This window comes from Alligator sinensis, unplaced genomic scaffold (assembly GCF_000455745.1).
Source record: "Alligator sinensis unplaced genomic scaffold, ASM45574v1 scaffold1321_1, whole genome shotgun sequence".
NCBI lineage: Eukaryota > Metazoa > Chordata > Crocodylia > Alligatoridae > Alligator > Alligator sinensis.
In genome coordinates, this window is record NW_005843387.1 from 22,049 (window position 1) to 44,102 (window position 22,054).

The 22,054-nt window shown below is 43.4% G+C and overlaps 1 protein-coding gene across 3 annotated transcripts in view; it reads right to left on the reverse strand.

Moving 5' to 3' along the window:
* Positions 1-1,943: 1,943 nt before the first annotated feature.
* The window catches only part of APOO (apolipoprotein O), a 57,051-nt gene continuing 36,940 nt past the window's right edge, over positions 1,944-22,054 (reverse strand). Inside the window, exons 7-8 of one of the 3 annotated variants that reach the window (XM_025195079.1) lie at positions 9,889-9,987; positions 1,944-2,557 (exon numbers count right to left, since the gene is read on the reverse strand). In XM_025195079.1, the coding sequence (XP_025050864.1) occupies positions 9,919-9,987 (69 nt within the window). In that variant the 3' untranslated portion in view covers positions 1,944-2,557; positions 9,889-9,918. The remainder of the gene's footprint in view (positions 2,558-9,888; positions 9,988-22,054) is intronic. The other 2 variants (XM_025195078.1, XM_006038546.3) reach the window with 2 other exon arrangements.

Here is a 22,054-nt window from a genome sequence, read left to right on the forward strand (position 1 = left end):
CTGGCTGTTGAGTGGGGGGAGGAGGGGTGCAGCCAGATGCCGAGCAGGAGGTGGGGTGGCACACACAGCTGGAAACAGAGCAGCAGCAGCCACCACATGCGAGCTTCCCCCACCCCCTGCATCTGGCTGGCCAGGCAACGCCTGCGTGGCAGTGTAGGATAGTGTGTGGTGGTGCTCTGTCCCTGCGTGTACCCCCTAGGGCCTTCCCAGGTACCTCCGCGGATACACGTACCCCCAGCTGACGACCCCTGCTCTAGAAGAAAGAGTAGTTAAATAAAAAGAAAATTCTGCATTTTTTTGTTTTATTATTTTCTTCAGTTCTTGACTATTATTTATTTTAAGAAATCATTTAATGACAAGTTACGATTTGAACTGGGGTACTTTTCTTTCCTTTTGCATGTCCTTTGACAAAGTATTTAGCAGAATTCGTAGATTCATTGGAATATGACAGGCTGTGAACCGAGGCACCATGATTCTGGGACACATGTAAAATTGCATCCTGTAGCTATTGGTAGCATCAAGATTTTGGTTCATGGCCAGAAGGGTAAGAAGTATGGCCATGCTTGGTATAAATCCTATAGACTAAGGTTGGCAACCTAAGGCCCATGGGTCACATTCAGCCTGAAAAGAGATTGGATCCAGCCTGGAAAGGTTGGATCTGGTCCACATTGTCCTAAGAGTTTGCCAGTTACCTCCAGGTGCTCCACCCTGCATGGAGAGATGCTCTTCCTCATTGCAACCTCTGCTTACCACTGACTGGAGCGGGTCAGAAGGGCATGGTGACCCAGGGCACCAGCCAGGTTGCAAGCCCCATGTTAGTAAAAGGTTGTGAACCCCTGTTACAGACAACCAAGCCACTGAATTCTTCCAATGCTGATTTTACCATAAATCTTTTTCAGTGGCATCTGACATATGTGCTAAATCTGTTTTTTCCGACTAATTGAACTGGTAATAATTTTCTGTGGGAACAAACCACATACATACGAGATGCTATTCTCCTGAACCAGAGAAGCAGAAATCTGTATTTGTACTGAAGTGGTCTGCACAGAACAAAACAGTTAGTGTTAAGAAGTAGATAGGAACACATTGTGTTGTCTTTTTCTTCCTCTTACTGTCAAAAGAAGCATGACTATGGTTCTTTGCAGCCTGATAAAAATCAAAGATTGTTAAGCTGAATCTATACAGAATGGTTAGCTTTAGTGAGCCAGCAGAGATTTCCCATATCCACATGAAGTTGCTCACACAACTATATCCAGAACAGTTTGCTGTGATACTTTTCTGCCCAGGCAACTACGTGATCTCTGCTCGTACTGAAGAAGTATCCTTGGCCTGAATTCCCAAACAAACTACAATATACATTGCAAATTGTTCCTGCTCAATTTAACATGCCAAACTGGTAATCAAACATTTTTTGGTCCAATATGTCCTTAGCATGCTAAGGAAATAAGGCAGGAGGAGGATAAATTATGCTAAGTATTGCCCATGATATTTTGCATGTTTGGTGAGAGTTATTTTGCAAGTATTTACGCCTCACTAACAAAATCTACATGCTGCAAGTTACTGGTATTTTATAGATCTGCAAAGAATCTCTTATCCTGGGAATGATTCATGTAAGTGGCAGCAAATAATGAAAAAGCTATCTATTGTGCACAGATTTAGAAGTCTTGGAAAACGATTTTGCATTCCCTTTGTTCTACAGTTCTCCCCTTTGCCCGGCTCAAAAAAAGGAAACGGTCACAGGTTATTCTATAGCTGGTTCCCACCAACACAAAATTCTGACCTCATTGAGCTGTGCATTCAAGCAAAAACAAGAACAAACATAAACAACTCCATTCCCATCCATCTACTAGAAAGGAACTCAGATGCTTCATTATATACCTCCCACTGGCACTGATGAGGCAGAAGATTTGCATGAAAAGGAGGGGAACTCAAGACAAAACACAGGCTTCATTGTAATTGTTTTCATTTGTAAATCTGTTAGCCAAAACTGCATTACAGACACACTACTTACACTTTTTCCCAGAAAAAGAACATGTCAATTGATCTTGAGATTCTGGTTCACCCCCACCTTCAAAAGCAGCATGAATATCAGATAAGTTCATATAAAGAAAGTGAAAAAAGAAAAAAAATGCAGGAAAACTTAATTAAATTTCAATTTTAATTGTAAATTATAGATAGATATATATAGCTCTATCTCTATAGATAGATATAGCTCTCTCTCTCTCTCTCTCTCTCTATACACACACACACACACACACACAAACCAACATGAGATTGAGGAGTTTGGAGATGTGCTACTTCAGGCACTTATCCCACAATGGGATCTCCATGTGTGAGCAGACTCTTCAGTCTATATGGATCCTATTGCAGGATTAAGGCCTAAGAATCTCCTGCTGACACAAGACTAGGTAGTGTCCGTTCAGAGACTCTGTTCCACATAGTGCACTGTCAATTTTCCTGAGGCAGAACACGTTATCTACATTCATAAATTAAAGCATGTTCCTCAGTCTTCCTCCTCTCCAGAAAAATGCTGATCTTGTCTATATCTTCTGTTTACCTATATCCAACAAAGAGAAACCAGAGAGACATGTTAAACGAATACAGACAGGCTCATTTTATCCCTAGTGTAAAATTACTATTAGAATTTTGTGGTACGACAATTTAAGTCAACAATTATTTGAGAAATGCATTTACAGTATAGCAATTTACTGATTTGCATTATAGCCATGCTAATGGCGCTAGCTAGTGTACAAACCCACACTGCAGGTTCCTGCTCCAAAGAGCACATGCCAGTAACATACATCACAGAGAACTTTGCTATCAGGACTCAGCAGTGTTGTGAACATAAAAAAGGGGAGCAGGGTAGGGTGGGAAGCACACTCCATAATTATACATTCCCATTGGAATTTAGGTAAATCAGTGAACAATTTTTATTCCGCTTAAATATTTTTCCTGATGTAAATCCAGAGCAATTCCACTGAAGTCAGTGATAATGATTAATGCAAAACCAAACGAAGAGAAGTCAGGTTCGCTGCTTTCATAGTAACCACGTTCAAAAAGCTTCACTGGTTAAAAAAAAAAAAAAAATCCGCAATTAATCATTAAAACAGAGCGTGCAGAACTATTCATACAATAGATACACAACAGATTCTCTATGCTACAGAATTAAGCAAAGATAAACTGCTAACTCAATTACTCATTTGAGAATTCTCTAAAGACACTCCGCCACCGAATATACATTTTTAATTTGCATGTTGGATATATGTTGTTGAATATATAGTAAAGTGGCAACAGTTTCCTGTTATGTTGTCACATTACTCAATTGTTTAAGTTTTAGGTTGAAACTTCTGGAGAATTTAATCTGTATAGTTTTCTGCAAAAAATGGAAAAAAAGTTTATTTGATACATGTGAAACTAGAAAGCCTGATGCACTTTTCAGACCACACATCCCACTTCATCCTTGCAGCAGATGGGTAAAATTTATGGGTGCACCGATAGATTTTGGGGACTGATACCGATAGCCCATATTTAAGGAGGCATATCGGCCGATACTGATCCAATTTCCGATGCAGCTGCCTCCAGCTGGCAAGTCTGGTGGAGTGGAAGGGGTGTGGTGGGGACAGATTGAGGTCCCCTGCGGTGAGGGAGGGGATGGGGACAGGGGCAGGCACCGCCCAGGTGGGGCAGGGGGGGTGGCTCCCACCACTGCTTGCACCCCAGGAGGACATGGCGGGGGTGTGGGGGAAGAAGCGGCGTGTGCCCCCTGGATCTGCATGGAGTAGGGCAGGCTGCAGCTAGGGCTGTGCAGGACTCTTGGCAGGGACTGCGCTCGAAGCAGGCGCTGGCAGCGCTGGGGGGATGCTGCATCCACCGCAAATTTTGCTGCCACTCCGCTCCCAATGCCGTGACCACCAGCTGCCTGGCGCTGCTCCAATTCTTCTGTCCACATGGGTGGAGGTAGGACGTTGAGATGGGGCAATGCCGGGCAGGAGGTGGCTGTCACACTGGGAGTAGAGTGGCAGCAAAATTTGGGGTGGATGCAGCATCCTACCAGTGCCACTGGCACCCAGTCCAAGCCCAGCCTCCATTGAGAAGAGCCTCGGGTGCAGCCTGCCCCACACAGATCTGGGGGCGCAAGCAGTGGGAGGAGCCGCCTGCCCTTGCCCCTTCCCCATTCTCCGCAGGGGGCATTGTTCTGTGCCCCCCCACTCCTCTTCCCTCCCACCACAACAGACCTATCAGTTTGGAGGCAGCTCTCCATGTTACCGGCTGTGCTCCTTGCTGCCCAAGTGCTGCGCCATGGCTGTGCACAGCACGGGCATTTACTGGCCAAATTATCGGCCCCATCGGGCCAATATCCGAAAGAGAAATTTTTCTTTATGTCGGTACCGATCCGATATTGGACGGATGTACCAGTGCACCTCTAGTAAAATTCAAGTGAGATGCCCTCATCCTGGGGACTGTCATATACATGCTTATGCAGGTTTATACTACTCCTTTTTGGAAGAGGAGAAAATTGTATTATACAGTGTCTACAGACATTTATGTCAAAATTATTCAGGGCTAACTAGACAAGCTCAATCCTATTACAAACAGAGATAAGTGAAAGCTGGATTTTACCTCAGATTTGTAGCCAGACTCACTTTTTTATTATTGCTAGGGGCTTTAAAAAAAAGGGATGAAATTAATAATAATGAAAAAAAATCCCAGTGACTTGCTTAAATATGCATGAAGTCCCCTGTGGTTCAGTGGCAGAATCCATCTGCTAGGGCTGTGTGAAATTTCACCAGCAATTTTGTTTCAACACTGGTTTGACTTATTTCAAGCTTGAAACAGCAAAATCGAAATGAAACAGAGCTTTGAAACAGCCTCAAAACGAAACAAGGCAAGTCGAAACATTTTGAGATTTTCAAAACATTTCAAGTTTCAAACCTCAAGCTGGGCTTGCCTGCGAGGAAACAGAAACTAAACTAAGAAGAGGGAGGGGGAAGGGGTGGGTGGAATGCTCTCATTATTGACTGTGTAGCAGGCCAGTGACTGTCATCCTTCCCTGAGGTCCCTTCCAATCCCAGTGCTCTGGGGAAAAACTGCATAAAAGGCAGCATTGTTCAAACTGCCCTGCTTTCTGCCTTGCAGTCAGTGGAGTGAGGGCACACCTTATCCCCCCACACGCACACAGTTACCCACCCATGTCATGAGTTCTGCCCCAGAACCCAGACTCCCCCTGCACCTATCTCCTTGACAGCTGGCAGGCTTCGTGGCTGCAGCAGGGCCTACCAGGCCTGCAATTTTCATCCCCCTCTGCCCCAAGACAGACACAGCCCCACAAGCACCCATGTCATGAGTTTTGCTTGTTCGCAGTTTGAGGAGCAGTGTCCCTCAAGCCCCTGCACCTATCTCCTTGAAACTTGGCAGGTTTTGTTGCCTCAGCAGGGGCTAGCATGCCTGCGGTTTTGGCCCAGCTGTGGCTTAACGCACACACGACACGAGTTTTTTTGCTTTCAAAAATTTGAGATGCAGTTTCCTGAAACCCCTGCATGTATCTCCTTGAAATTTGGCAGGCTTCATGCCCTCAGAAAAGGCTACCATTCCTGCAAGTTTCATCCAAATCAGGCCATAAATTACAAAGTTATAGGCTGTTTCGCGTTTCCCCATTATAGCCTATGGGCGAAACGTTGAAACAGCGAAACTTTCATTAAAACAAAACGGAACAGCAGTTTCAAATCCAAACTTGAAACGAAACACTGTTCCGTTGAAATGCAAGTCAAAATTGAACGGTGCCATTTTGTACAGCCCTTCTGTCTGCTACACAGGAGACCGGGGTTTGATTCCCAGACGCTTATATGACTACAGCCATGGAGGCATTAAATGTCTGGACTTGGTTTGGTCTTTGGATTCTGTCTCAATGGCCTAAAAAGGGGGATGGAAGGTCTGGGCAACCTCCACTCCTCCGTACTTCTGCACAGGCATATGCATCAAAGGTCTGGGTGACCTCTCACACATACACCATGATCCAGAAGAAATTACAGTTGCCAAAAAATGTAAATATGCATTCTACCCAGCAGAAATAAATGCGTCTTGCTAGATAACAACATTACTCACCAACCTTTGGGATTACCCAAATCCAAAACTAACATCTGGACTCAAGTACATTCTATGGGCATTAATCCAAATAGAAATCATAAATCACCACCCCCTCAGCACAGATGGCAATCAAAGCAGCTGAAATTAGGTCTGTTTATATAACGAAAAATCTTGAACACTGGAAGGGCAATTCAGTGCCATCTGTTTCCAGGGCCCCTGGCAGGTGCTACGCTTAAGACACGATTAACTAGTTAATCGTGTCTTAAGTAGTAGTAACCTGGCCACAAGTCCATGCAATTGATGGCATAATAAAACAGGAAATAAGCCACAAAGTTATTTTACATATAAAACATATAATAACCCCATTGTGCCTTAAATTTAATGTGTGGCTAGTACAGATCAACTGATTGGCCTTACAGGGCTCCTGAGGCTAATGGGAGCTCCCAGACATGGGAGCGCATAGGAGCCGTTCAACACTCCGGTGCACTCCCATAGCTGGGATGCCTTATAAGCCAACTGACATTCTGTGCCACAGGAGCATCAGCAACCAGCTTTCTACTTGCTGATGCAGGGGGAGCCCATAATCCAAGGCTCCCTTGCACTAGCAATAATGCATGATTGAGATTTGATCCCATAATTGTGCCTTCTTCCATGCACGTGTGACAAGTCAGGAGGTACAACAGTTGGGATCACAGTCAGATCTCATCATGCCCTTAACTGAAAGTGCTCCTCTTGTCTACACAAAAGACAATATTTGTGTAGCACTGTGCCGCCTTCCCAAGTCATAATGAGCAAAATACTACATTTACTCAAATACAAGATAAGGTTCCCCCCACCTGCCCCAATCAGCATGGGGGAAGGGAAGGTAGCCTCTTCTCTCACACTGGTACACAAGGAAACCCAATTAAATACACTGTCTATCATTAAATTACTGCCAAAAGCAGCATATGCTCAACAACTGAAACCAACTATGAAATGGATTAAATGCAGTCAACACTGAGCATGACTATATGGTCCATACTGGGGAAACATGCTGATTTAAAAAAAAAATAAAGTTTAGTTTCCAGGGCCAAATCAGTTCCAAATTAAGTTCTAAATTCAAGTCTGTGTGGCACTACCACCAGCAAGTATCCTACCTCCCAGACTCATCAGTATCTGGGGCTTCAGATACTTCCAAATCCATGGCAGGCATCCTATGTGCAAGCCCCAAGCCCAGAGGCCTTGGAGTCCGGATGCCCCCTAATCTTGCTTGCCCCTTGCCAAAAGGCCAAAGCAGCAAGCTAGGGGGAAAGCCAGAAAGCAATCCCCCATTGCCATAAATTGTGTAGCCGAGATCCTCATGTTTGGAGGCATTTGTAGATTCTCACAAGGGTCAGTGTGCCCACAGTGCAAGGAACAGGCATTCACCCTCTAGCTACACTTGAGTTATTCAAGACAACTGTGGTAGGTTCCCATCATCATGTTGGGGTTTTTTGGGTTTTTTTGTTTTTGTTTTTTTTTTTTGCTACCACTGGCAAGTATCCTACCTCCCAGACTCCTCAGCTTGGGGCTTCAAATACTCCCAAATCCATGGCAGGCATCCTACCTGCAAGCCCCAAGCCTGGAGGCCTTGAAATTCAGATGCTATATAGTCTCGCTTACCCCCTGCCAAAAGGCCAAAGGAACAAGGTTGGGAGAAAGCTTGAGAGCAATTCTGCATTGCCATAAATTGCATAACTAAGATCCTGTATTTGGAGGCACTGTAAACATCCTGCCCACCATTTTTTGGGTTTTTTTTTTTAAAGAAATTTTTCATGTTCCAAGCCAAATCAAGTCCAAATCTGTGAGTCAGTCCAGAACCATAAGTGGATCTACAAGTGGCAAACATCTTTCACCCCCACCAGAGGCTTCAAATATTTCCAAAATCTTTTGGCAGGCACCCTACGTGCAGGCCCAAGCCCAAAGGCTTGAGGTTCAGATGCACCCAAGTTTCACCTGCCCTTAGCCATATGGCCACAGAAGCAAGCTAGGGAGAAATCTCCCATTTACATAAGCCCCAACACCTCAGCAGGTACTAAAGCATACCAGAACAGTTATCCCTAGGAACTTTTTTTTATTTATTTTTTATATAAGAAAACTGCCTTCATAGACCCAGATACAGAGTTTCCCTTGCCCACAGTGCAAGCCCCTCTCAGCATCAACTCTTTTGCAAGTCATGGTGAGCCACTACACTGCATACATTTTTATTTCCTCTTTACCCCCACAGCTGAGCTGCACTTATTGTCGCCATTTCCAAAGATTCCTGTTTCTTCACCAGCCTCAAATGCCTGGCAAACATCACCAAACAGGACCCCAAGCAGTTCACCCAGAATCCCTCCGTCAGTCTCATCTCAGCCTGCTGCATATAATTAGTGTGGCTCCACCCTCCATGAGGTGCAACCAGACCAGGTTGCCTTGTGCCTCCATCTGCATATAATTTTCTGGAGGATCCCAGGACTCATGACAAGAACAAGAACAAAAGGAAGGGGCTACTTGACCTCCAGATTTATTTTCCTTACTGTGGCAATGGGAGAGAGACAAATTCAAGGTAAATCTCCAATAGTTAGATTCTATACCTGGAAAATTATTTTTAAAAACATTCTAAATTTTCCATATATAGAATCTAATTAATGGGGGGGGGGTCGTATCTTCAGCAAATATGGTATTTGTTCTATAAGACAACCCTCATTATATTCAAGCAAATGAGGTAATTGCAAATCCTCCCCTTTTTGTTTTTCCTGATGCTTTTGTTCAAAACAAACCTCTCCTTTCTCATATAATTTATTTCTATTTATGTAGCTATTTTATAAAAGGTAAGTAAGACAATTTTTAATGGATGCAATTAACTTCTATAGCTAAGCAGACAGGCAACATATCTTTAGAATTAAAGTTAACAATAGTAATTAAATACAAGGATGCACAGTGGTAGATATGCAAGAGTGACTTGGCAAAAAAAGCAGCACGTTGTTATTCCTATGGGCGCATTCAATCACATCAGCAAAAACAGTCATTTATACATGAAAAGCTCACCCCAAGGTGAGCCTGAGTTGGCAGTTAGAGGGAAAAGTTGTTTTATTTGTAAAACTAAGCACATCTAATATAAAACAACCATAAATAAAATTAACATAAAATCCTAGTCATTTTTACAGCATTACTTTTAGTACAATACAACCACATGTGTGGCAAAGATGAGTCCACTGGAAAATATATCCAGAATCACCGATCCAAACTGGCAGCTGGATTGCCAACACATCACCAATCCAAACCATCAGTTCTGCTGACAAAACCAAAACTTTTTTGCACTGTAAACTGCATTAATGGTAAAAAACAAAATAAAACAACACTCTTCAGCAGTTATACAACACTTTTCAGCCTCCAATCTTAAAAACTGCTTTTTAAAATGAGTAGGTATTTTTCCCCATTCCTGAAATATAAGAACCAAAAAACTGAATGGCTAAGGTGAGCTAGCAGCAAAGTCAGAAACAGACCTCGTCTCAACTTTACATTCCTTGTTCTGTTCACCAGAAAACACCTCGCTTTGATTCCTTGCACTAAATTGCTGTGCAGAAATATAATTTTAATTTGCTAATCAAACTTGCTTAAGCAATATATTTATTGGGCATTCTAAATAAACTGTAATATTCACTGATATGCCCTCACTTATTTTTCCCTGCCTCTTCATTAATCTGAAATGACATGCATTTGCTAGTTAGACATGTTCAATCTTGAGCAAAAATTACTTAGCTGCAGTTACCACATATTAATATTAATTTTTTTGTCCTTTACCTGTTTTGATAGAAAATTATGGAGCACGTTCTACTTCATGGCTCTTTCTGCATCTGAAGGAGCATGTATTTCCACTGGTTTGTCACCATCTGCATCATTCTAAAAGAAAATGGATATCATTTAAACCAAAACACCCATAGTAACCACTTCTGTTCCAGCAAACTGCTTCTCAAAAATCTAAAGCAATGAATTCTTGGAAAATAAATCTGACTTGGTAATAGGCACACACACATGAATGGTTCTCAAAGAATTTCTAGGCTTTAGTCTTCCTGTTATTGGTTCAACATTTAGATTTGAAAGAACAGTAGTTCAAAAAGATTCTTTGACTGACTCCTTTTTGCCTACATTCACAACTGAGCCACAGGATTTCCCAAATTATAACTGCCGTTTTACATTCCCAGACTTGTGTGTTTATGCATACAATAGACCCCTTTTATATGTTACATTTTGAAGAGTTCTCATATCTTCTCTGCAGGAAAAATACAGGAACCAAAAGGTAAAATAAAAGCTTATTAGAGTATCTTCTCCCTTCCCCTGTCAAAACAAAAATGTTCCCTGAAGCATACATGAATGTAGTTTCAAATAAGTTTTGATAAAAGTACTTCCATTAAAATAAGACCAGTCAAGCACTTGCTACTCCAAGTTTCCAAGTGTTAAGCTTTTCATTTATTTTTATTAAAATACTCCTACTTAAATCTATCTGAACGTCTCTCCCATATGATGCTTTGCTACATTTGCTCGGAAGTGCATTTAAGCTGCTTACATTCCCTATAATGTATTCTTTCTGCAGTTGCAAAATTCTTTGGAATGTCTGCCATGTAACAAGGGACTGCAACTGTCACAAAAAAAAAGGATTACTTCATTAACATACCCCAAATAAATGCAGCAGCCCAAAACACACACCCTGGGAATCCCCCTGCAGGAGGATTCCTGGGATGCACAGGATTAGGACCCTGAAGCACCTATCAGTGGGATGCCCCTTTGCAAGCAGACTTCTGTAAGTGGGAGAACTCAAAAAGGCACTCTTGGAGATTTAAGGAGCCCAATCCTGCATACCCTGGAGATTCCAAGGTTGCATAGGACTGGGCCCCTGAAGCCCCAAGAGCACGTGCTCAGGGATGCTAAAGAGTGGGCAGCTCTGGGTTGCCCAAGCTCTCTGGCAATAAAGCAAACAGGCTGCAAAAGAAGCAGCACAAATATATACCACTCATTGTCGTGGGTACAATTTGGGACATTTCAAGCTTGGCAACGGGCGCGGATGTCTGTTTGCCTGGCCTTTGTACCACCATAACAATTGTTATGATGGCACAAAGGCAACGTCCATTTTCAGCAACAGAGATCATGCAGAAATGAATTACCACAACAGATGTGAAATGGATTTCAGCAGAAATAAATTTCAGCAACAGGTATCAAGCAGAAATGCACACTACTTCAACATTCATTCAGTACTTGAGTAGTGTGCATTTTAGCATCTTTTAGACTTAGTTTGAAAAGTACTGCCTCCCTCCAATCAAAATGGATGGCTTTCTGTATTGCTGTTATAGGTGCAATTTTATTTAAATATGTAAAATAAGATCCACCAACCCAGAACACTACTACATATTTTTTTTGGAATTCAGAAAATTATCAGATTCCTGGGTATGCAATACACTTCAAAATTTGTCAATAGAGAGCTTCAGTTTTTCATATGATTGCTATAAGGCTATTTTCAACCACTGCTCAGCCCTGAATAGATCAACTAAAAAGTTGTTCACATAATACCCTGGCATAGTTTGACCTCCTTTACTTTTTTATTTTTGAAAAGCAAAATGTATGGACAATCCGAATGAAATTATTGGAACTGACACTGGGAATAAAACAGATATTCTAACCAACAGGACTCAAGGCACTTTTGTATGAAATGCACTTAAATTTAATTTGAAGTGCATTTCATATAAAAGGTAGCCTTTACACCAGGGGTCAGCAACCCCAGGCATGCATGCCGAGTGCGGCATGCGAGGCCATATTGCTTGGCACGCTGCAGCCAGCTCCGGATCCGGGTAGCTGCTGCCAGTGATGGAGCCCGAGCTGCTCCCAGCAGGGCTTGCAGTGTCCCAGCTGCCTGCTGGCAGCAGCCCGGGATCCTGGCTGGCAGCAGCACCCCAGAGCCAGGGCTGGCTGCAGCCGGGAGGCTCCAAACAGCTGTGCCAGGCTCCAGCATCAGCTCCGCACTGATGCGTATACCTGCACATTGGAGCGGGCGGGGCCTGAGGCAGCGCAGCCCTGGTCTCTCCCCCACCCCCGGCACAGAGGTGTTGAACCCGGCGCAGCTGTTTGCACTCTGCCCGCTGCAGCTGCCCAGAGCCTGGGCTGGCTACAAAGCTCTGCGCAGCTCCTGGCTCTGGGGAGCTGCTGCCAGCCGGGATTCCAGGCTGCTCCCAGGAGGCAGCTGGGACGCTGCAAGTCCTGCTGGGAGCAGCCCGGGCTCCCGCTGCTACCCAGAACCACGGGAGCTGGCAGCCACAGAGCCCGGGCTGTGGGGCAAGGGCACAAGCAGGGCATCCTGCCATGTACCCCTTGCCCTCATTTTGTTTTTCTGCCATGCTAGCACTCCAGCACCTTCCAAGGTAGGCATTGTGGTGTTTTTCAGCACTCCGGCCAAAAAATGTTGCCTACCCCTGCTCCACACAATGAGCTGGGGCACTGATTGAAGGCAGAGTTCCACTTGCCAAATCAAGCCTACCTTATAATGAAGTATTTGAATGGTTGTAGGTAGTTTCATCCAAATACTATGGCTAGTAATGTACTGTACCCTTAAATATCAACCACAGTCCATGGGTGACAAATCTTACGGGCTCTAAAACATCTATATCTATAAAAACAATAAAAAGTGCTTTTGGATCCTTTAGGATGAAGGAACACCATTTCACTTCAATGTAATATTGAACCAAACCTGAGTTCACAGGCCACATTTGCTCAAAACCTTCAATATTTGAGTAGGCAGTTAAAAATAAGACACAAGACAGTTTATGCACCAGATGCCAAGGTCCAAAGAAGGGAGACTTTAAATCATTATTGTCATATTGAATGAAATAGTTTGAATGTTTGTAAAGGTTGCCCATTAGCCAGTTTCAGGAAGAAGATAGGATTTATCTCCTTATCTAGCTCATTGTTTTTGGGACTATGTGAAAAATGTCCTGACTTCACTTAAAGCCTTAATTTAAATTGTATCTTTAGAAGTCTTTTACAAAGAGAGCAAATATCCTGAATTCCGAGACATCAAAGCCTAGGGCCTTTTAACCAAATTGGTAAGAAAAGGGTATTTACAGTGATATGGAAGTCTCCCCAAGAACAATTTAAAATGCTCAACAAAGGTAATTTCAAAAAAATCTGTTGAGTAAGATCCGAGCCCAAATTTGGGAGTAGTGACAAATTGAGTAGGAGGAGCCCACTGACGGCAGCTCACTCAATAAAAACCTGTAACTTACTGTCCCAATTTGGAGGTGACTTCACTTGCAGAACAATGAAGGAAGAATCGCAAGTGTAGCCCGGAACAGACTGATCACCTGACCCAACTTCTCCGTGAACACGAATTTCTTAGTTCACACTGAAGCTGCAGAGCGCCCGAAAGGGACTGAAGGAAGGGGACTTAGTCCTATCACTGCTGAGCCCAGCTCATTGAATCGTATTGCTGAGGCCAGCCTATTGAATTGTATTGCTGAGGCGAGCCCATTGAACCGTACTACTGAGGCCAACCCATTAAATCGTACTACTGAGGAATGAAACCATATTTTGGTATTTGGCTTCTCGGAATTCTAGGATTGTAAGTATATTATGAAAAATAATAGTATTGATTCAAATTTAAGTTTTAGTTGTAATTGTAGTTGTTTTTGTAACACTAATTCTTATAGCATTGTTTGGGAAGGAAGTGCATTCGGAGCATTGTTTCTGATACATGTAATTATTGTGTTTTTAATGTTTGTGGTGTTTCTTAAAGCTAAGCAGTGTTATATACGTAGCAAAGAGTTTTAAAATAAAATTGTGTTGTATAAATTAAGTGTGTAATCATTGTGAAATCGTGCAATCAGCTAACTACTCCCCCAGACAGTGCATCAAAACGAATCAGTAAATTGTGTGGGATTTTCTCTATTCCATAACCCACTAGAGACAATTATAAAAATAAATAAATAAAACTCACAGTTTAAAAAGCAAAACACTTGATACCAGAATGGTTCTATACAGAAAGAGGAAGCAGCAATATAGCCAACTGTCAGGATTATACAAAGCTTCCAAAAGTGGGCTTTTTCCAAATGTTTAGCTCAGTTTGCTTACTTTGTTTGAACCAAAGTCACAAAACCTATGACTTTTCTTTTTTCTTTTCTAAACTGGTCTCACAAATGGCCAAGCCTTGTTCCACTCCAGCATCTGTTGAGAAAACCTAACCGGAGCATGGAAATATTCTGATCTTTTGTTTTAGTGGAAAATTCTGAGGCACAGATTCTCTGTCAGTTCGGTCATCAGACCTGACATCTTTCAGAAGAAAGAGTTGAAATAGGAAAAACAGGAAAAAAGTATTAAAGATTAATAATTTACTTTTTGTTTTGCTTTTTGCTGTTTACAGTATCTCCTGCAGAAGGAAGAAAACAAAACGGTGTTACCTAACTTGCCCTTTTCCATTTGATCAACATCAAAAGTGCTGCCTATTTTGGAGGTATTTTTATTAGTTTGAAAATGACAGAGAAATGGGAGGAAAAAGAGAGAATTGGAAAGAGATTACACAATTTCATCATTTCTGAAACAGCATTATCACAACTTTTCTGAACAAGAGCAAAACAAGCAGTTTTCAGGAGTGCCAAAGTCCCATTCAGAAGTGACACAGACATTTAAGAACTTAAGCCCCAATGAATTTCAAGAAGACCTGTATTCCTCAGTGCTTACATCACTTTAGAAATATTAAACTTGCGTAGTTTTGAAAATGTTACCCTATGCTTTATGCTGTATATAAAACTATCCATTTTGTTATGGATTTTATTCTTTCTTCCTCACCCCTCCAAGGTACATACAAACTTTGCCTGAGGATCATGTACAAAAGCCACAGTGAGTTTTGCAGGTTAACCCCTTCCTACATTGCCTTACCTAACTAATATTAGGAGGGTAGCTAGGTAGTAAGTCAACATTTGTGACATTTCTATCATTTAGCCCTTAATCACTCATACTAGATGTCCAGATTTTGTTAGTCTCTTAAAAGTGGCTGCTCAAGACAAGTTTCACAAGTACTTAAAAATATGAGAAGTTTTATAATACATTGTAAACTGATTAAAAAAAAAAAAAAGATGAAATGCTCAACACCTAAAGTATACTTTTATAGTGTACAAAATGTGTTGTTGACTATAAAGACCTAACCAGTAGAGAGGATAACAACATCTCCACATTAGCCAGACTTAGGAGTGCCAGTCATTAATTTGTTTTTGATGGCATTCCCAATGAGCCTGGCTCTGGAAGCTGTTTGAGCATAAGGAACAGACACTTGCAACAAATCAAATGATTTTTCAACTTGAAAACATTCTGTTGCTGGCAAATGCTTACTGGAGTATCCAAACAGTCAAATATTTAAATAAAATACTGTCCATATACAGTATCAGTAAATACAGATGGTTTCTATCAAAACTCAGATTGAAACCAGAAATGAATAAATTACATGGATTTCTCTTTTATTTATTTGCTTAAACAACTGGAAGGATGACAGTCACAAAGATAAGTGCACAGCAAATCCATAGTGCTAACTGGCATAGAATGAGAAAGGGTACAAATACAAGAAAAACAACAGGGACTGAAAAAATTAATCCCTTTAAGGAGATTGTGAAATAGTGTGTTAAGGTGCTTTTAGTAGTGACCTACAGCTTTTTTGTGTTTATTTTAACTGATTCAACAAGAGTGACAGACTGTCTGACTCAGTGTCTGGTGGAAACTGAGGTGTGGCTGACAGCACAATAAGTCCATATATAAAACCAAAGGGAAACTGGTTGGGCAGGAAGACAAGACTGAGATTATACCAGAGTTTGTAATTGAAGAAATACATTTGCCATGTTATGCAAGTTTTTAACTGTCTGGCTGCACCAAAAGCTGGGTTTAATGAGTGGGTACAAGAATCCATGCTTTTGTCACTTCAGAATGAAACTCTGGAATAAAAAGAACGTGGCATCTACATTACAACTTCTCAGTAGCTATGTTAAAGTGAATGGAACAACTATGCAGCAAATGAACTATTACTATGTAGGAATCAACACAGAAGACTGGATAATGAAATCCAATAATAAGAACAAAAGCATCTGGGGAAAAAGCAATCACCAAAACGGGACTCCACTCTTGAAAACTTACAACTGGCATGTGTTCATGATCCTGTGAGAAATGAACACACATGAAGAAGTTACCACCCTACTGTAGTTGGTGCTATAGTGCCATCCAGGAATCTTAAAACTGACAGATGGGGCATGTGACCAACGGAAAAAGCATTAGAGATTATGGAATTCAGCTAGTAGCAGATAATTCATCATTTTCATCTAGTAGGTTAGACGCATTGAGAGGTCCAACTGACAATGTATATTTGTAGGCAGTGTAAGGTAAACTGGTGGCAAAAAGGTAGAAGACAACCTTAAATGGACAATGTGATATGTGCAGAACAAAGTGACCATTCATCTGCAAGACACTAGCCAAGGACTCTACAAGGTGGGTATCTATGGCTGCAAACCTCTAAATGGAGGTCCACATAAAGAGGCCCCCTAAAAGGCCCCCCAAGAAAGAACCAACAGTGCTAAGGAGCCTTATAAAAACATAAGATGACATTCTTCTATCCCAAAGGCATTGCAATCTAATTTAAGACATGACCAGCATGACTAACCAATCCTGTGATTTCCCCCTGCACCTTTATTACCTGACCTTGAAGCATTTATTCAGTAATCTGATTCAGCAGTCAACAGACTACACATTAATAAAGCAAAAACTGCATACCTGGATCATTAAATCATGCTTGATCTCTAAATAATAGTATGGCTTTAAAAGGGAGACCATTCCACTTACATGTACTTATTTCCCCAATTCGTTGCTGAGGGAGGGAGGAGGGGTGGAAATGAAGAGCAGGAAAAAGAAAAGATGGATGCCCTTGGAGCAGAACGAGAGGGAGTGCAGCAGTGTGGTCACACCCCCATTTGGCTGTGCACCACACATGCAGCAAGCTCTCAGAGCTCAGCAGCCTGAGGTCTGCCCAGAATCCCTGCTTTCAGAGTCTGCTATTATTTGCTCTTCCCCTCTCCTTGAATTTAGCAGAAAGGGAAAGGAGTGCATGAGCAGTAGTAACAGCAGCAGCACTACCACCACCACTTGGCCCCTGCTTTCAATGAGCTCAGGGAGTGCATGATATCATTGATTATTCCCCCTTGTCACGGCGGGGTCCTTCAGGAGGGCCATGTTCTCCTTACAGCCCCCTCACCATGCCAAGTCGGCCCAAGGGCACCCTCTTATTCTCGCCCGCCACATCTTTGATGTTCAGTAAGTTTGGGAGGCTGCCTCACGTCTCCTTGGGCATGGTTAGCAGGGACATCTGTCCCCGTGTGTTCCCGGACCCCCTGGGGGTCTCCGCTCCCCAGCCCCCTTAGCCTTATGGGCTACGCGTGGCTCCTGCCACCCCTAATACCACGCCCCAAGCCTCGCTGATGGGATAGACGCTAGTATGTCTCTCTCTATATATACTGCCCATCTCTCGGGCCTCCTCTACGTACTCTCGCCCTCTCTTGGGCTCTCCGAGCCCACTCAGGGCCTCCCCGTAATGTTGCCCCTTTCTGGGGCCTTCTCTATAGTGTCGCCCCGTCTGGGGCCTTTACAATAGTGCCCCCTCTTGGGGCTTTTCCTACAATGTCGCCCGAACTCGGGCTTCTAAAATACAGCCCCCCGTCTGGGGCTCTCTGCACCCATTCTGGCTGCTTCTCGGCAACGCCCCCTGATTCTCGGGCCCACCGCGCTGCTGCCCCCTTCTCCCAGGGCTCACCGTGCCACTACCCCCTCTTGCCGGGGCAACCGCAGCACTCTACCCTGCTCCGGGGTTTGTCGCAGCACTAGCCCTTCTTCAGGGGCTCACCGCGCCCGCACTGGACTTCCTCATAACACTGCCCCCTCTCCGGGGCTTGCTGTGCCCCTACTGGGCTTCCTCATAACACTGCCCCCTCTTTGGGGCGCGTCGTGCCCGCGCTGGGGCTTCTCAAAGCCGCCCCTCTCTGGGGCTGGGGTCTACGCACCCCGCAAGTTGCGCCCTCCCCAGCGCTACGCCTTCACTGACGCCGGGGTTCCCATACCACTGGGGTTCCCCCTGAGAATACTGCGCCCTCACTGGCGCTAGGGCCCCACCCCCTGTGGGTCCCTATGAGGCCTCCTCCAACCCCTATAGCCTCACCCAAACCACCGGTGTAATATCAAAGCCAAACAAACTCAAGCCTCCTGGCTATAACTCAAACATAAAACCTCCTGGCAGAACCATGGTGCTCAAACCTCTCTGAGCTGCCATCCTTCACCCAGCTAGGGCGGTTCCTATGATTCTCGCCTCCTAGCTCCAGGAGCTCCTGCCCCTCTGCCAGCTGGCAGGGAACTGCCAGCCTGGCTTCCACCCTGGGTTTTATAAGGGCCAGGCCCTGCCCCCTTCTGGCCAGCTGACCCTCCTTAGTTGCCCCGGCAACCTGCAGCTGTGCTCATTAGTGTCCTGCCAGGGCTCTCTCCCTGGCAGTTCCTCCTCTCTAGGAGCAGAGCACCAAGGTGCCCTGCGACACCCCCTCCCTGCCACCCTTACTCCTGCTGCTGAATTCAGGAAGAATGAAGGGGAAGAGCAGTAGACTCTAGAGCTGCTTGAAAGCAGAGACTTTAGGCAGACCTGTGCCTGCCAGTGAGCCCATAAGGCACACAGCACATGCAGAACTCTGGCAGGGGCTACACTGGCATGCCAGTGAGCTGAGAGAGTTCACTGGCATCCAGGATTGCAACAAGTGACTGTGACCACACCCCTTTGACTGTGTGGCATATGCACAATGAGCTCTCTTCACTGAGCATGCATCAGGCAGCTGAAGGGTATGTGGCCGCACCCTCATCTTTGATCCTGGTTCTGCCCGTGGATGCCATGCCTCCCTCCAGATGCTACTATCTTATTCTTTTAGAAAGAAAATTTGGGTAAGTCTATATACTAGGGCCCTTTACTTCTATAGGACTACCAGTACTGCATACCAACATGAATATAGCTTTAGCAGCAAACTGTTTTGTATAAAAAGCTATTCTCCCTGAGCAAAACCAAGTCCAGCATAACTGCATTTAAACTACAGGCTTTGCTGGCACAGCTAATCAGAACTTAAAGATATTCACAACCCTGAGTGACACAGCTGTGCCAGAAAATGCCTAGTATTGACTTGCCCTAACATGAACCCACCGTGGCAGTCATTGGTTCTTGCATATCTCTTGATCTGAAAGAGCTATCTGGCTTACTGCTCATCTTAAAGCAGAGACTCCAGTATGGGAAACTGGGAAGTTCACAAGTGACTTGAATTATCCTAAAGAGGAAAAGAGGCCAGATTCTGGTTCTTCTACAGGCAAACTATTTTGCAGAAAGGAACTGCAAAACAAAGGGAAGGGCTGTTTTTTTGTTTGGTGTTTACTTTACATAACACAGGACAAAACAGCAGTGAAAATCAATTACATCCATTTTACCATCAGGAAGTATTGCAGCATTAGTACCTTGTTAGGAATATCCTGGAATCCCTATCTTTCCTGAGCAAGTTAAAAAAATATATCAAATTAACAGAAGTCAAGAATATCCAGCAAATCATTTCCACACCAAGATAATGTTAGTAGGCTTCTAACTCAGTTCATGTAAATAGAGACAAGGAAACGCTTATAGCAAATGCATGAAGAGCAAAGCATGGCAACATTTGGTCATACATGCAACCTGTTTGTAACTATTGTGCATTATAATCATATGCGCCATACTATAACATTTCCACTATCATAGTATCATAGGTATCATCATGGCTAGGTACAAACAATCAAAAAGCCCAAGGCAGAATCAACTGAAGTTACACAGTTGTGTGTGAGCGGTGTAGTTTAGATCAATAGCAAACCAAATGCACGTTTACCTTCGGGAAGGGGGAGAGCGGAAATCTCACACTGGGTTCTGCCATTTTTAAACCAGTCTACGTGAGCCCAACTTCTGTTCTGTTGTGGATACAAACTGGTTTCCAGTTACTTATACAGTTAAAAGTGTAATGTCTGTACCTGGCCTATAAGCTAGAGTTTAGAATTTCACAAAGAAAAATCCTTGCTATCATTAGTCAAATAACTGAAAGACAAATGATTTAGTAACAGGTTTTGAACACAGGTATACCATGGTTCTTCTAGTACACCTTTAAGTAAAGGTTTAGCTCAGGTCACCACTCAAGTCTTTTTACAGTTTGAGTGCTTCGTTGATTAGGGGCATGCTTTTTGCAATATGCCTGGAAGTAGGCACAAACAAACAAGTTAGCACAAGGTAACCAAGGGCAGGGATTTACAGTGCATCAGCAACTCTCATACAACTGCCAATGTGCATGCTATCCCTCTGCAGTAAATGAAAGTTAACCCATGGTAGCTTGTCTCAATGAAACAGGGACAAGCTACCATGGGTTATTCTTCATTTCATGCAGAATAGAAGTATGCACACTGCAAAGTAGCTAATGCACTGTGCGTTTTCTCCCTCACTTGCACTGGAGCCATATCAGCAAACCTTTTCTAAGGTATACCTGCCCCAAGACAGTGTATTAAAAAAAAAAAAAAAAAAAGAAAAAAGTCCAGCCTACAATGCATGAGCCTATGCTGTCTCTGGGAACCAATTTATGAAACTCTTTAAGACAATTAGATCCATCTATAGTGTAGTACGTTCTAAATCACAATAGTTTAGTTCTGATGGACTGCCTTGCTTATAAGTTAGTTTTATAATGCTGACCAGACATTACCATAGGCTTTCTTTTTAAGACCTGGCTAATATGGTAAGTCATTTGATGACTAAATCCATCTTCCAACTTAAAAAATGTGTTTATAACTGTTTCACAATGGAACAATGCTACATAGAATGTCTTTTTTCATGGGGGAAGCACAGCAGAGTGAAAATGGCTTTTCTCTCATTTTCTCAGTATGTTTTTTTCAATTTGGGCTGTGTACAGATGTTCATTTCTACTGAAAGAAATTTCTTCTGGTAGAAAAATAGGCTGGGAGCTGGACTACAATCATTCCTCCAGCCCCATAGCTGAAGGGCTTCACAGGGAAGCTCTCTAGCTAGGGAGTACAAGAGGGCTGCTCTCCTGGGCCACTGCCACCCTTAAGCAGACCCTCCATTGACAGCCTGTCCTCTCCCCTGCCTGTGAAGGGGACAGGCCATCAAGTAGCAGATGGCGGTTGCTGAAAAGCAGCAGCTGCCACAGACCCAGGAGGGTTGTAGGCCTGGGAGAGAGCTCCCCACCCTCATCCTGACTATCAGTTGTTCCCAGCAGAATAGCCGCACTCCTTGCACTCCTCTGAGCTGCCTCAGAAGAGTGCAGTCTCAGGAAGACATGGGAGTCTTCCAGGAGAAACTTCGTAGGGCAATTTAACTCTGGTTGTTCCCAGATTATTTTTCTTCCAGAGTGGCCATTTTGCTCTGAAAAAAACCCAACATGAATAGCTGCACACTTTTGCTTTCTACCAGAAGAGTGGTGTAGATGGAACATTTGTATGTTGTGGCTTTAGTCATCCTCGCTAAAACACGACTTTTTTCAGTTTTTGCAGTCTATCCCTCAAATTTACTCTGAAGCTTTATCCTCCCCCCTCCACACCTTTGGATACACATTCTGGTGACTGGAAAAATCTGGTGGCTTTTTATTCATATTGTTTTTGCTTTGGTTTCTCCCTGAGTTGAAAGTGCAATGAAATGTTTAACAACAACAACAACAGCACATGCTCCCACATGTTAAAGGACTTTAGATGTCCAAAACACAAGATGGTGTTGCTCCAGATGTGTTGTAGCTTCTGATCATCTTGTGCTGTGCCTTCTGCATTCCACTGTATCCTGCCTAAGCCACCTGGCTGGCTAGCAATAATTTCTAACATCAGGGCTAGGGACAGACATTACACATAAACCGATTTAAGT